General features: G+C 37.6%; 1 protein-coding gene across 1 annotated transcript; it reads right to left on the reverse strand.

The window, feature by feature from the left end:
* Window positions 1-327: 327 nt before the first annotated feature.
* Window positions 328-14,868, reverse strand: LOC122079655 (putative adenylate cyclase regulatory protein). Its single transcript, XM_042646303.1, has 11 exons — window positions 13,121-14,868; window positions 11,502-11,567; window positions 10,392-10,730; window positions 10,024-10,191; window positions 9,675-9,849; window positions 4,308-4,461; window positions 3,826-4,004; window positions 3,114-3,177; window positions 2,909-3,005; window positions 1,559-1,652; window positions 328-1,444 (listed from the first exon to the last, which is right to left on the reverse strand). The coding sequence occupies exon 1, from the start codon at window positions 14,759-14,761 to the stop codon at window positions 13,424-13,426; it is 1,338 nt and encodes a 445-aa protein (XP_042502237.1). The 5' UTR covers window positions 14,762-14,868; the 3' UTR covers window positions 328-1,444; window positions 1,559-1,652; window positions 2,909-3,005; window positions 3,114-3,177; window positions 3,826-4,004; window positions 4,308-4,461; window positions 9,675-9,849; window positions 10,024-10,191; window positions 10,392-10,730; window positions 11,502-11,567; window positions 13,121-13,423.
* Between the last annotated feature and the right edge of the window lie 16 nt (window positions 14,869-14,884).

The following is a 14,884-nucleotide window of genomic DNA, read 5'->3' on the forward strand; positions in this document are numbered from 1 at the left end:
TCTTTGCCCACCTCTCCACTCATGGTAATAACCATGAATGGAATTTAGGGCACCCATAGGGTGTTATTGACCCTTTTCCACTACCTTGACCCTAAAGGCCCCACACCATTACAAGTTATAAAACACATAAAAGAAAAACCTCATTTTGAAACTTAATTATAATAAAATAAATATAAATTCTAACAATAGGGTTGCAACAATTTGACTGCAGCACAGACAGCATCGAAATTTTTTCCACACCTGATCAACACAATAACTTTTCCTAGTAAGCCACCAACAACGGTAATAAATAATTGTTCTTTAACGAACTTGAGAATCCCAATATCATAAGAGATCTCCAACAGCATAGTGGATGTTCCATTACAAGGAGCCAAATCCTTCACTTGAATGTCATTTTTTAATTTTTAATTTGACGAGACCAAGCTTCCCACATCCACTAGACAACTTCTATGGTCAATCTTCTGTTTTTTCCCTAAGGCTATGTTTGGTAATCAAGAGAAGATAAGAAAAGAAAAGAAACAATAGAGTGCAAACATCAACTGGACAAAACTAGACACTCAAAACAAAAACTACACTACCCCCTCCCACCTTCGGCATTGCCATCAGCAGGAGAGGCTAGAAAGCAGCAGATAGATAATCAACTAACAAACCGAAACCTTGGCCGGCCTTGAGCAACAACAATAAGCTCATTAGAAATTGAACTCCGGAACTCAATCACAGAAGGTGAAATCTCCAACTTTGCTGTTGATTTCGCTATAAAGTCTACCATAAGATTTGCTTCTCTATAGCAGTGGGCTCCTTTCCAATCAACAGAGAGAAGTTACGGTTGGAGTAAAAACCACATTTGATGCACAAACCATGGAGCCAATGCTTAGAAACCACCAAGGTAATTGTAACTGAGTCACATTCGATCCATAATTTTATGAAAATTTTCCTCCCTTGCATGCTCCAGACTATACATCAGAACCCACCATTCCGCCTCGAAGTTAGTAGCATCTGTGGTGTTGGCTTCAATCTCTACATAAAAATAGAGGACAAGATATCAAACATTGTAAAATTTCTACTGGTCTGACAACACCCAGTGTACTTGTTCTTCCTCAAAACACAAAATAGAGAATCAATACTAGCATCCATGAGATGATGTACAAAATGCAAGAGTGAAAACTAAACAGTGTCTGGCTCTTGTGTTGAAGCTTTCTTTTCACTGCATATACAAGCATCTGTATGTAAATCCAACAAATCATGCCCCAAATCAAATCCAATGGTCTGACACTTTGAGTGAGTGGTATACTAATCAAAGTTTAGAAAGGATTACCCAATCAAACAGAGAATATTTTGGATCCTTTGCAGACATATTCGTTATTAGATATTAGAGTAATGAGGTCTTCGTCCACCAAGTCTTGCCAAACATAACCTGCCTTGTAACTCTTGCAATGATAAGGCTCTACAGTGATGGAAGAGAAATCAATAAATTTGGTAGAAGCAAAAGAGATGGAGGAGAATAAAATATCACTCCCTTGTTTATGATGTTAAGAGGAAAAAGTCAAGATACACTTACAGTGTGACTTAAGAGAATGGCAAGTCAAAATAGAAGTTAAAGTTGTTCCTTCGTAAGTCTTAAGATAGCATGAGGTTGGTTGTTTCCTTTACACCTGCAAAAGAGAAGCAAAACCAACTCAAGGATTATATAAAGCAGATACCTCATAAAACATCCACAAACGCAATTAAAAACAAAAATGATATTGTTTTTCTAGGTTGGGAATCAAGTTTCTGGGGATATGGCCCATTTTCTTTCTCTCCATTTCGTATAGAGGCTCAGATATGAGCAAGCCATGAACTCAGATCTATTCTTTCTTCATTAACTTAATTATAACATACGGACTACTTATCTTGACCTTGCAGTTTTGCATTGTTTACTATCTCTGCCACCTAACCAAGGTCTGTTATTTTTTATCACCATTATCAAGAGTAGTTTCAGTCATTTAGTTTTCTTGAGACTTTCTATGGACTTCTTTGACTTCCATAGGGTTCAATGTTTAATTATATTATAAATTAGTTTCCTGCAGTTTAGAGTTCAATGCTTGGTTCCATTATACAATTTTTTGATTCGGGGTTCTAAGAGGGATTTGGAACTGTTTTAGTGATCCATTTTTCCTTCGAGTGTGGATCAGGTTCTCATACAAGAATCATTCTCCTATGGTCTGATCCACACAGATGGAATCCACCATAGGGTTTTTTTTTCCTTGTGTGGATTCCATCTGTGTGGATCAGTCCTGTACGAGAATGGCTCTCGTATGAGAATCTGATCGGCTCTTTTTCCTTCTGTTAGCTTTTCAGTTTCCATTCTTCTTGGAGTCATCTTACATGACTACATTTTGCTCGCACTTCATATTAATGACCAAGCATATTTCTTTCCATTTCTTTTTCTCACCTCCCTACTCAGCTAACTTTATAAATTCTTCGGGGGCTAAAATACTCTACTCAACAGAGAATGTTCTTTTGTTAGATCTAGCAACTGCAGATGTGGTGGACCAGAGGGAATACAAGGGGTAAATGTCAGAGAAAAACAGTGCCCAACAATCAATCCACCTGAAAGAAACTGATTTTCACCATCTAAACCCGTCTGGGAAGCACTTCATGCTTTCAGAACTACAAACTGAGTCTAACAATTTCAGCTTCTGGTTAATATATTTTCAAGAATTTGAATTGTGTCTTTGGATTATGTATTTGATTTTATTTCTTATTATAGTGTTCATCTCTCTTTCTTCCTCCTTTGATTGAGCAGAGAATTTGATTGGTATAGGTGGTTATCCAGCAGTTTATAAGGGGTGTTTACAAGACAAGCAGCTTGTGGAAATTAAGCAATTGACCCGAAAAACTTGAGAAGAGAGAACAGTGGCCTTCTTACCCGAACTTGGAATCATAGTCCATCCAAACCATCCTAATACTACTAAACTGATAGGACAGAGTGGAAGGAGGAATGCACAATGTTCTTCTTTTTTCCCCTATAGATCAGCAAAAGAGTATATTAAAAATAATAAAGAATAATGGACAGGACAAACATCCGGGCATACCCCGACAACAAAGAAAAATAAGTTGTCTAAAAACTTCACCTTCGGCTTTGACATCAACAAAGCAAAGATGAATCAGATGAACCTTGTGGATCCACCTTCGGCACTGCCATTAATAGAAACCACAAGGTCTAAAAAGGAACATTAAATATGTCATGTACAGAAAAGACTCATTTATCAAAACGGAATCTGGATCTCTCTTGAAGGTCCCATATAATCTCATCTTGAACAAAAGGTGAATTGATAGGCCAACTGATAGAACTCTGAATACCAGCCCCTTTTTGCTAATAAATCACCCACAGTGTTGACTTCCCTATAACAATGGGAGATTTTCCAATAGATGTTTGAACGATAATTTTTAAAGAAGATCCATTCCTGCTGCAAATAACATGGAATTGACTGATCACAGTTGCCATTGACCACTGCATTAGAATTGGTTTCAATCCATAGTTGCGACATGTTTTTCCTTTTTGCCAATTCTAAACCTAAGAAAAAAGCATTGAATTTTCGCATAAAAGGTTGTATTAATTCCCAGATAATATGAAAAACTCCCTTCTGAAATACCAAAAATGTTTCTCAAAAGACCACCTGCTCCCGCATTTCTTGGGTTTCCAAAAGAGCATCTGTCTATGTTTAATTTAAACCATTTTTGGAGTGGTTTTCCCCATCTCAACTCCAAAATTCTGGCTAGTGGAGGAGGTATGAAATGAGAACCAAAATAATCTGAGATGATAAAATCAGCCATGGAATGTACCTTGCAAGGTGTCAAAGAGCTGGGTTTCCAGCTATCTTGGAAAAGGGCTTCCTTCAACATTCGAGAGGGTCCTTCCTCTTCCCTCAAATCTTCTCAAATTCCTTTCCGTCCATATAATCATTGGGATTAGGACGAAATCTGACAGCCAAATAGATATGAGAGGCACCACCACCGACTTCCTTTTCCACCAAATCAGAAGATTATTGACACAGGTAAAATTTGGCCAAGCAATTTAAAAAATATCAAGGAAAAACTGACAAAATTTCTTTGAATAGATGCACTGATATGTACAGCAGATTTGGACGCTTTCAAGAAAGATTACACCTTAGCGCCAAAGGAATGCCTTTTGTGAGACCTTGTCATTCTTTGGAAGTCGTCGATGGATAAATTTCCAGACAAACACCGAATGCATATTGTTCTAATGCAGGATTATTTTAGAAGCCAAAAAAAAAAAAAGTAAGGAGAACAACCAAATATGTTACCTTATCCCACAGGCCATCACAGGATAGAGTTAGGAACATGGATTCCTTGTTGTCTTCCTCGATGGGACAAAATGTATAATCCAGGAATGCATAAGTTGTTTGGTCTCCAACATGACATTACTCTATACCTGATGCATCATAGAGCAGAAACTGCCTGTAGTGGAACCAACAATAATGCATAAATGTTTGGATAAAAAAGGACAATAAGTTACCCTGAGTAAGTGAGTACGCAAGATTAAAATCAGTGAAGTATTTGGATAACAACCTAGATTGAAACAGGTTGTTATTGTAGAGAGAGAGAGAGAGAGAGAGAGAGAGAGAGAGAGTAACACTTGTAAGATGCTAAAACAAATTGACATTCTATTTGCACCAAATCCCAGACAAAGCATTCCAGATCTAGTAAGATCCTCAAACTAATCCGTATGCTTCAGACAATAAACAATGAGAAGACAAGAACAGACTATATCTGGATATTTGGGGTAGACCTAGTATGCTCAAAATCAAGAATTCTTATCTTTTATATTTTTGTTCAAGAAGGCTGGATGCCTTTTGCTCAAGATGAAAAATGACTTCTAGTTATAGTATTATGTAGTAATACCAGTCCATGACCTGTTGATGTAGATCCACATTATCAAAAGAGCTACCAGAGAAAGACAGGGCCAGCCGATCCATACTCAGTCCACCAGTGGCTAAGTTATTAAATAAATATATGGGCCATTGGGCCCATCTATTAGTGTTATTTTTAATTAGTAATTAATTAATTAAAAAATGCCCATTAGGCCCATCGATTATAAGTCCAAAGTCCCCAAGTGGGCCATCGATTGTGAAGTCCATTAGGGACTATTAGCTATGTAGCCTAGTCATAGTTGCACTAGGAATGCCTAGTCCTAGTTGGAAACTAACTTCTATTAGTTCCTAGACTCATTATGATTGTAATTCTGCCTTCTTCAAATAGAGGAGCTTATGTATACATAATTCTCAGTTTTGAATAAAGAAGAATTACAGTCAATTGCTTAAAACAATCGGGATAGCTATGGGTGAGAAGCCTAGGCCGAGACAGCCATTCCTCCCCCACTTTATCCTTTTGTTATTTCTCTCTTATTCTCTCATTCGATCACCTATATTTCCTGTTTTATTGTTGCTACTGTGATCATATCAGAGAAATTCCAGAAATCAGAATCGGTCAACCTAGAATCTTGGATTTTGAGAACTGCGATCTCTCTCCTATTCCTTATTCTGAAATCTTGATTGAAGAGTTACTGTTGGAAGGTGTTCCAGGGTACTATAGGACCAATCGATCCTCTTCTTGAAGCTGTACAAGTCATTCGTTTCTGGTTCTGCAGAATCTTCTCAGATTCTCTCCCCTAGGTCTGAAAATCAAGAATTTTCATAACTTTGCAACCAGCCATCGGAATCATCTCAAGTTTGGAGGTTTTTGTTGCCTCCTAGGGGCCCTCAATCGACCAGCATTGCAGCTCCATTGGAGCCACACAGAGCCAGCCGCCCTTCTCTCTCTTTCTCCCAATGGCAGGTTTTTCTCTCTCCTCTTTGGGTTGGTTTTTGAGTTGGGTTTTGATTCTGTTTTCACATTACAGTCTTGGGATTCTTTGCTGGTCATTTTCTCTGTTATTCTCCTGGGTTCGTCTCCTGTTCTTGAATCAATTGTTAAGGAGTTATTTGTTTATTTGGGGGTTATATAATGTGGGGGTTAGCTTTTGTAAACTACTCATGCATTATCTGTAACAAGTTACAACTGGTTTGAAAAAGATCTATACACAGTTCCAATAAATTTGGCTCTTGCATTTATTCTAAAAATGGAGTGCAGGGCATAACACAACCTATATTAAAAATAGGTGCAGGACACGACAGAGCTATTTTATTCCACATACCGAATTCATAAAACAGAACTATAGTTAAGGGACCTACGCATGAAAACTCCTACATCTTGTTGGTATCTTGGACTGTTTCTGTCCACACAGACTTCACAACTTGCAACAGAATTCTTCAACTGAGATGTGGCGTGCTAGCCATCTGACCTTCCTAACAATGTACACAATCTTACCCCCGCTTTGCGAAGAGGCTGTTTCCTAAATTAAATTGATGCAACTGTGTTCTAAAAATAAGTCAGAAATAATTTCTAAATCACAGGTGATTCTTACCCTACATGTGGAATGAAAAGCCTAACCATGAAATGTTTCATGGTTAATCACAAGCTTCACTTATCGCAACATTACCATTTTTTTTTTTTTAAACTTTCCAAAGACCGGTTGGAAACATTAGCAGATTGTGAAATAAATTGCATTTCTAACACTGCAAAAAAAAAAAAAAAAAAAAAAGAGGAAATGCAATTGGAAAATAGGGAGAGAAAACAGTGAGCGAAAATAAGAAAGGAAGGGAAAGGAACTGTTGAATGCATTTTCTATGCATATACTAATTATATCTCATAGATGAAACCTTTTTCAAAACTAAAGGGATTTAAAGGGGATTATTGAGTGTTGTTTAGAGGTGCAAGGAGCATGGAACCCAAAGTCCAAGGTGTACCCCTCACTGTGATCTTCATATTAAAAAGATGCTTTAACTTATCTGACATAATAGGATTACTTCACATATTTGGATCTTATTGTGGTCTAGAAATTATATAGTTTATTCATACATGTTGAGCTAAATGAACATGTGTTTTGGTTATGAAAACCATTGATTGATGTGTTTTTGGTGTTCTAACCAGTGTGTTAATGTATCATTAGAAAAATAGAACCCAAGTTGCTGAGGAGGATTTAAGATCAACCGTGGAGAGCTGCGGCCGTCTATGAGCAAAAAGACATGAAGAGCTTCAAGACAAATTCATTTGAAGAAGCCTTTCAAAGATCAAGATTATTTGTCTATTAGTGTCAAATTATTGTGTAATATTGATGATGTTGAAATCCACAAGACCTGGAAGAAAAGGCGCAAGTAACTCACTTAAAGACCTAATTGAGTTAACCTTAGGAAGATAGGTGGTTTCACTTAGAAACCTTATTTTTAACCGTGAACTGTTGTGTTAACAGTCTCTTAGTTGTTTAAATTCTACGGATGATAGACTCATCGTCTGAGGTATCATCCATCCAAGCACAAGCCTTACTTGCAAGGCACTTTATTTCTGCAGTCAACCGTAAAAACCAATGGTCATGTTTAAACATACTGCTACATCATGAAAATCAATCGGACTTTGACCAAAGGACTTGTTTTACAAGTTTGCTTTGAATTAAAATTTGTTTTTGAAGTTAGTTTTTGGATTTAATGTTTTTCACTCAAAGTTTAAATCTATTTTTAGAAAAGTTAATGAAGTTTGTTTTGCATCAAGTGTTTTGCACTAAAGCTTTTAAAGACTCTTATTTAAACTATTTCATTAAATAAGGTTTGTTTTGTATTTAATGTTTTCCACTGAGAAGAAGACTTGTTTTGAATTTTTATTAAATACTTCCACTTAGTTTGAAAGTTTGTTTTAAACTTTCATGTTTTAATTAAACCTTTTCATTTGAATTTAAAATTTTGTTTCAAACTAAAATGTTTTAATTAAATTTCATTCAAATTTGAATGTTCGTTATAAACATTCATGAACCTAGTCAACCTTATCTTGACTCTTAACAGCTAAATTTAAATGGTGAGTGTTGCCTATATAAATGGCTCGAGTCTTAGGTTTAGATACTGATTATTCAATGAAAAAGTGAGAAAAAGTGAAAAATCATTTTGAGAAAAAGAAAAAGGGCATGAAGAGAAGGATCGTGTGAGAATCAGTTCAAAGTGTGCTTAATCGTGTTCAGCTATTTGGCTTTCAATAAGTCTTCCTTTGCTGAAACTGTTGTGAGCTTGTAAGAGCTCAATGTTTGTGCTTGAGGAAATCCTTGGCAGTGTACCTAGGTGGAAATCCATGTCGGTGGCCTGGGTGAAAATCCTCGATTAGGGGACCTGGGTGCGTAGCTCAAAGGACTTTAGCTAAGTTGGAGGAAATCCTTGGCTGTGGTAGTCTGGGAACCCAATCCGAGGGACATTAAGGCTGCATTTGGTAACACTCCCAAGATGATCTCTAGTGTTCTTCATTCCATTTAGGAGCAGAAAGGACAAGTATGGTTCTTTCTTGGGACTGATTTATCAGTCTTCTAGTGAAGTCCGATTGGACCAGACTGATCTGGTCAGTTTTTTATGACACTGTTGCTGATTTAAAACAAGAATTCACAATGGAGAAACAGAGCATAGATGAAGCATACTTAAGGAATCCACCAAATAAAGCCCAAGGAAATCCACCCAAGGGCTGTGAGGTTTCTACCTCAATAAGCAACCATGAATCCACATAAGTACGAGAAAACAGAGAACAGTTCCAGAACAGGTTTTACCAAACGCCTAACTAGAGGCAAAAAATCATCGGTCAATGAAGAACAGCAAAAGATGATTTTGTCGAAGAACAATGTTCCCAGAACAGAAATGTTAGCAAACACAACCTGATTGGTTGTAAGGTTTTTGATTCTTGCTTGGGACAAGAATCACTTGGTGGAAAATCCTTGGTCAGGTTGACCTTGGGAGTAGTCGAAGGATTGCGGATCAGTACTGTAAAAATCCTCATGTGCTTTACTTTTCTTGCTTTTCTATACTTTACTTTGCATACATAGCACACACACATGGCACTTAGCTTGTTCATGTCTTATGTTCTTTCTTTCTTACTTGGATGCAAGATTACTGTCGTACGTTTAGTTTTGCTTAAATTTCTACAACCCAATTCGCCCCCCTCTTGGGTTACCTTCAATCCTACACTACAAAACCCTTGAAATGCATACCTCACATCAATCAAGCACAACCCTTACTTCATGGATTGTGCCTCAAGTGACATGTAAACATCGGATTCAATCTTAGCAAAGGGGCATATCCATGTAAAAAATGGGATAGCTGTATTAGGGCATGTCAGTAGATGTATACAAAAACCCCCATGGAACACCAATAATAAGATATGAGAATATTAATAAAGGAATCCATAAATAGGACACGTAAGAAAGTATTGAAGCTCCCTAAATACCATTTTACAAAGTCAAATGAAAATGCAGCCAGAAAGAATCTCCAGTGTAACCCAGTTACCACTACCATGGGCCTGCCTTTCCAGCACAATGTCAAGGCTCACAGCTAACATTACTACAGTATCCATTCCATTCCATATTCTAAACCATTGTGGATCAAGCTCTACAAAGAAGAATGGCAGTGCACCTAAACCAGTAGCAGCAACCATTGCCAGAGTAAACCATGCAACTGTTGCCACTGGAACTTCACTATTCCAGCCCTCCTCTCATTCAAACATAGTATAAGAAAAAGCTAGAGTAAAAAATGTTGGTAACTTGTGCTAACCTCTATGTAGTCATGCTCGATCATTGGGGTCTATAAAATTTAGTTGAACCAGCTGAACCAGACGATGATGATGACAAGAATAAGTGACAGAAATGCAGCAGCGCCAAATCTAGACTTCTTATTCACACAAGGGATCCTGATGCACCCTTCAATGACAATGGAATGAGCTTCCTCACTGGAAATCGAAACAGAATGTTTAGCTAATGCTTAAGGGTGTTCCAGTGTTTTGAAAAAAAAAAAAAAACTACTTCTATGGAGTGAGACACCATCATTCATTCACACTAGCATAAGGCTACAAGGGAAGGAGGGAAGCAACTGAGAGAGGGGGGAAAGATAGAGAGGACCTTACTATTTCTGTTTGAATACAGTCCTCGTAATACCTTTTCTTCATCTTCAGCATCATCTGCAAGGGAATTATGGATGAACACTGTCACACTTGATGCCTAAGCAATGCTAATATGCACCTTAATTGCAGGTAAATGCGGAAGCCGCATTTGGTTCAATCATTCTTCCTTCTCTGTACAAGCACAAAAAACAGAAACAAGGGATGAATGAGGAAAAACCCACTTAACCCATTTGGTCGATAAGTAGACATGATTTTGCAATGAAGATCACTAGCATTACTAGTTTCAAAATCAAAAAAGTAAAAAATAAGATCAATTCCTTCCTTCAATTTAATGCTGCAGATAAGGGACATGAGGTCCCTAACAATCATACCGTAACAGCAAAGCTAATGACAGATTCAAGGTGCTCGTGCTCTGCCTTCTTTGTCACTGCGGCCTCTAGGCATTGTGCTGCCATTAAGGTCTCAGCAGATACCTTCACCATGCTAGCCTTTATCATCTGCTCACCAGATCATGACAATGTTGCTGTAGCTGTGGCAATTGCAGACACAGCAGCAGCAACTCTGCCAAAGGAAACTACAACATGGAGCTACGCATTGGGCTTAGAATCTTCGTTCTTCTTGTCTTCTGTCCTTTAGCCACCTCTAATGGTATTTTCTCCACCTTCACTGTCACCACTGTACTGAGAACGTACCATGTTCAAGTGCATTGCCTTGAAACAGAAAGAAATAAAATGAGGTAATGAAACAAAGTTTGTTTTGGTGCATGAGTCCTTTAAAAAACAATGGTAATGAAACAAGGCAGTACGTAACAAGGCTTGTACCATTTATATTTTTTGCTAGTTTCATGCCAAAGATTCCATTCTTCTATACAAGAAATTAAAATCATTCCCCAGGGCTAACAAAAAAAGAGTGGACATAGACATTCCCAATAACAGTAGAGATACCGAAATGTCCCCTTATCATTCGTCACCTTTTCAGAATTACCCAAAGTTTCAGTAAACATCAGGTACACCAAGTGTAATTTAACCTAAAACTACCAACTATTATGATTGATTGCAAGAATCAATGATTTTTAGCACTACATAACTTGTCATGTGATGGTACATTGGTAGTTCCATGTGATAGAGCTATACTAAACTCATTAGATATTAGTGAATTCTTTTGATCTTCTTCACAATGTGGTCATACTTTTCAAAGTCTTACTATTGCATGGCTAATATGTTCAAGGGAATGAAAATGGGGCTATCTCAATTCAATAATCTTCTTTATGGTGTAAGTGTGTAACCATGTAAGGAAATATTTACGATCCTCGTAGCTATATTTGATACAATGGCTTCTAAAAGTGTATTCCATGGTTTTAAAGAAGTGCAACAATCTAAACCCTTTCTGTGTATGTGAAATTAACCATTGTGATTGTATCAAAGCGTAAAAATTATCATAATTGTGTTAAATGTTTCCTGACTAATCAATGCCTTGTTTACCTTAACAGATACAGAACAAGGCATTCGTAAATCAGAATCAGGACCCCCAAAAGGACTTCCAATAACCTGAAAAAATATATTGGTGAAGACAAAATTAGAGCACTAATCATCTGAGAAATAAAAAAATCATATTAAAATTTAAAAGAGAAACCGCTTCCAAAGAACCAATAAGATAGCAAAAGACACATTTTCCTATGCAAATCTACAAAGCAATCCAGAATCTGATTTTCTAAGGTTGCAAAGCTGTAGAATCTTGTGTCCGTCCCTTCCTAGAAACTCTCTGATCTCTTTGTGCCCCTGCCACCAACCAAGAGGCCGGACAGCATTTCTCTCATCTAAATCCTCCCTTCATATATGGCTTTTGCTTTCCACTTTCTAGAGAAGAAGTAGGTCTGCTTAGCAAGACAGTTTGTCTCATGTTCACTCAATAATTCAAAATTCTATACCTGCAGCACATGCAATTACAGTCTCGCTATAATAAATAGTCCAAGACCCTGAAGGACATTGTACACCCAGGTATAAGTTCAACATGGAATTTTAAGCAGCAAGAATGACCAGTACTTACCTAAAAAGATTTAAACCATTTGAATAATATAGAAATTCCTTGAATAGACTGGCAGTTCACTGAATCCACCCAGAATCACTCTTTCAGGTGGTTTTTTTTTTTTTTTTTTGGGGGGGCGGGGGGCGGGGTTGGGGTTAAAGACAGTTCGCACAGTATCTGCTCCTGATTCCAGATCCGATTTCAGAAGTTTCTTTTGAACAAGAGTCATATATGGCCAATTTTTCTGTATATCATGAACAATTCTCTGCTTTGCTCATGGGATGAGCAAGGGATCTAATGATTTTACAGGGGATCTGCTACACTTCAATTCAGTTTTCAAGAAATGAAATTCTATCACTGTTTCCTGTGGGAAAAAGAAAAATTCACCCAAATTTTGATTATCTAGCTGATCCCATTTTTACTCATCCAAATTATCAATTAGTCAGGCTTGAATATTTATATTGGTTTAATACTGCAGTAGCCTTGTAAAGTCAACCAGTATCTTTGGCTAAAATTTCATCTGGCCCCAAGTCTGAATAGAAGTTGGATCAATAAAGTAGCTTGCCTGCTTTTGAGTCTACATATTTGTTCTGACCAAAGGAAAAATGCAATCAAAACTGTGTGCACTGGATGGAAATTTTAAAATTGTATATGTCAGGTGCCTCAGTTTGCAACATGAATCAATCTGCAGGCAAGCTTGCATAGGGATCTAATGAATGGTGATTGGAGAATGAGTGAAGGCGAATAGTAGTTGTGATCACTGATCCAATAAAAGGGGAAGAAGTTATATGTTGGGAGGGAAAATGAAAGCCAATGGAAGGAAGTTATATTCATCCTTCAACCAAATACAAACCCACAAACTAGAAGAGCTCTGATGTTGTCAAGAAAAAAAAGGGAGGGGGGGATGGGGGAATTCATCCAAAAACACCCCTTTCTTGATGAGAATATTAGCTTATAATCATCATCAATCATAATTAAAAACTAAGAAAAAAAATATCTGAATCATCACAACAGTGGAAGATGGAGAAAATTTCACCCAAAAAAAAAGACGAAATATTGAGAGAGAGAGAGGTACCTGCAATGATTGAGGGTTGAAGATCCTCCCTAGACCATGACCTATGATAGATGGGGCTTGCGCACTCAATTGTACGTAATCACGTTCCCTGTAGATATGAAGATCACCAAGACAGATCTCAAGTAGATTGTCACTCTCTCAACGCAAGAAAGATGGACTCCATAATTTTTTTGATTTGAAACTTGACAAATCTGGTAATTTCATGGATATGCATCCACTAACAATGAACTGACTATAAGAATTCCAACTCGCCCACACCATGAACCTCAGTTAACTTCTTGAAGTCGACAGCTTATAAAATCCTTAACATTTTTTTTTACATTGGGGAAAATATGATAATGCTTCAATAAAACTGCATCCACTAACAATGAACTCCTCTAAGGATTCCAACTTGTCCACACCTTGAATTTTGGTTAACTTCTCACAGCCGACAGCAGATAGAGTCCTCAACTTCTTTAACTTTGACAGACATGGTAATGTTTCAATAGAAATGCATCCACTGATATTGAATGACTCTAAGGATTCCAACTCGTCCACACCTTGAATCTCAGTTAACTTCTCGCAGTCGGAAGCTGATAGACTCCTCAAGCTCTTTAAGTTTGACATACATGGAAATGTTTCGATAGAAATGCATCCACAAACATCGAACTCCTCTAAGGATTCCAACCCATCCATACCCTGAAACTCAGTTAACTTCTTGCAGCCGACAGCAGATAGAGTCGTCAACTTCTTTAAGTTCGATAGACATGGTAATGTTTCAATGGAAATGCATCCATCAACAATGAACTCCGTTAAGGATTCTAACCCGTCCACACCTTGAATCTCGGTTAACTTCTTGCAGTTGGCAGCTGATAGAGTCGTCAACTTCTTTAACTTTGACAGACATGGTAATGTTTCAATAGAAATGCATCCACTAACATCGAACTCCTCTAAGGATTCCAACTCGTCCACACCTTGAATCTCAGTTAACTTCTTGCAGTCGGAAGCTGATAGACTCCTCAAGCTCTTTAAGTTTGACATACATGGAAATGTTTCGATAGAAATGCATCCACTAACATCGAACTCCTCTAAGGATTCCAACTCGTCCACACCTTGAATCTCAGTTAACTTCTTGCAGTCGGAAGCTGATAGACTCCTCAAGCTCTTTAAGTTTGACATACATGGAAATGTTTCGATAGAAATGCATCCACTAACATCGAACTCCTCTAAGGATTCCAACTCATCCACACCTTGAATCTCGGTTAACTTCTTGCAGTTGGCAGCTAATAGAGTCGTCAACTTCTTTAACTTTGACAGACATGGTAATGTTTCAATAGAAATGCATCCACTAACATCGAACTCCTCTAAGGATTCCAACTCGTCCACACCTTGAATCTCAGTTAACTTCTTGCAGTCGGAAGCTGATAGACTCCTCAAGCTCTTTAAGTTTGACATACATGGAAATGTTTCGATAGAAATGCATCCACTAACATCGAACTCCTCTAAGGATTCCAACTCGTCCACACCTTGAATCTCAGTTAACTTCTTGCAGTCGGAAGCTGATAGACTCCTCAAGCTCTTTAAGTTTGACATACATGGAAATGTTTCGATAGAAATGCATCCACAAACATCGAACTCCTCTAAGGATTCCAACCCATCCATACCCTGAAACTCAGTTAACTTCTTGCAGCCGACAGCAGATAGAGTCGTCAACTTCTTTAAGTTCGATAGACATGGTAATGTTTCAATGGAAATGCATCCATCAACAATGAACTCCGTTAAGGA

This window comes from Macadamia integrifolia, chromosome 5, assembly GCF_013358625.1.
Source record: "Macadamia integrifolia cultivar HAES 741 chromosome 5, SCU_Mint_v3, whole genome shotgun sequence".
Lineage (NCBI taxonomy): Eukaryota > Viridiplantae > Streptophyta > Magnoliopsida > Proteales > Proteaceae > Macadamia > Macadamia integrifolia.

Bases quoted from the DNA above. Each gene is read 5' to 3' on its own strand.
- LOC122079655 (XM_042646303.1), bottom strand. From the start codon at position 14,761: ATGGATGGGTTGGAATCCTTAGAGGAGTTCGATGTTTGTGGATGCATT.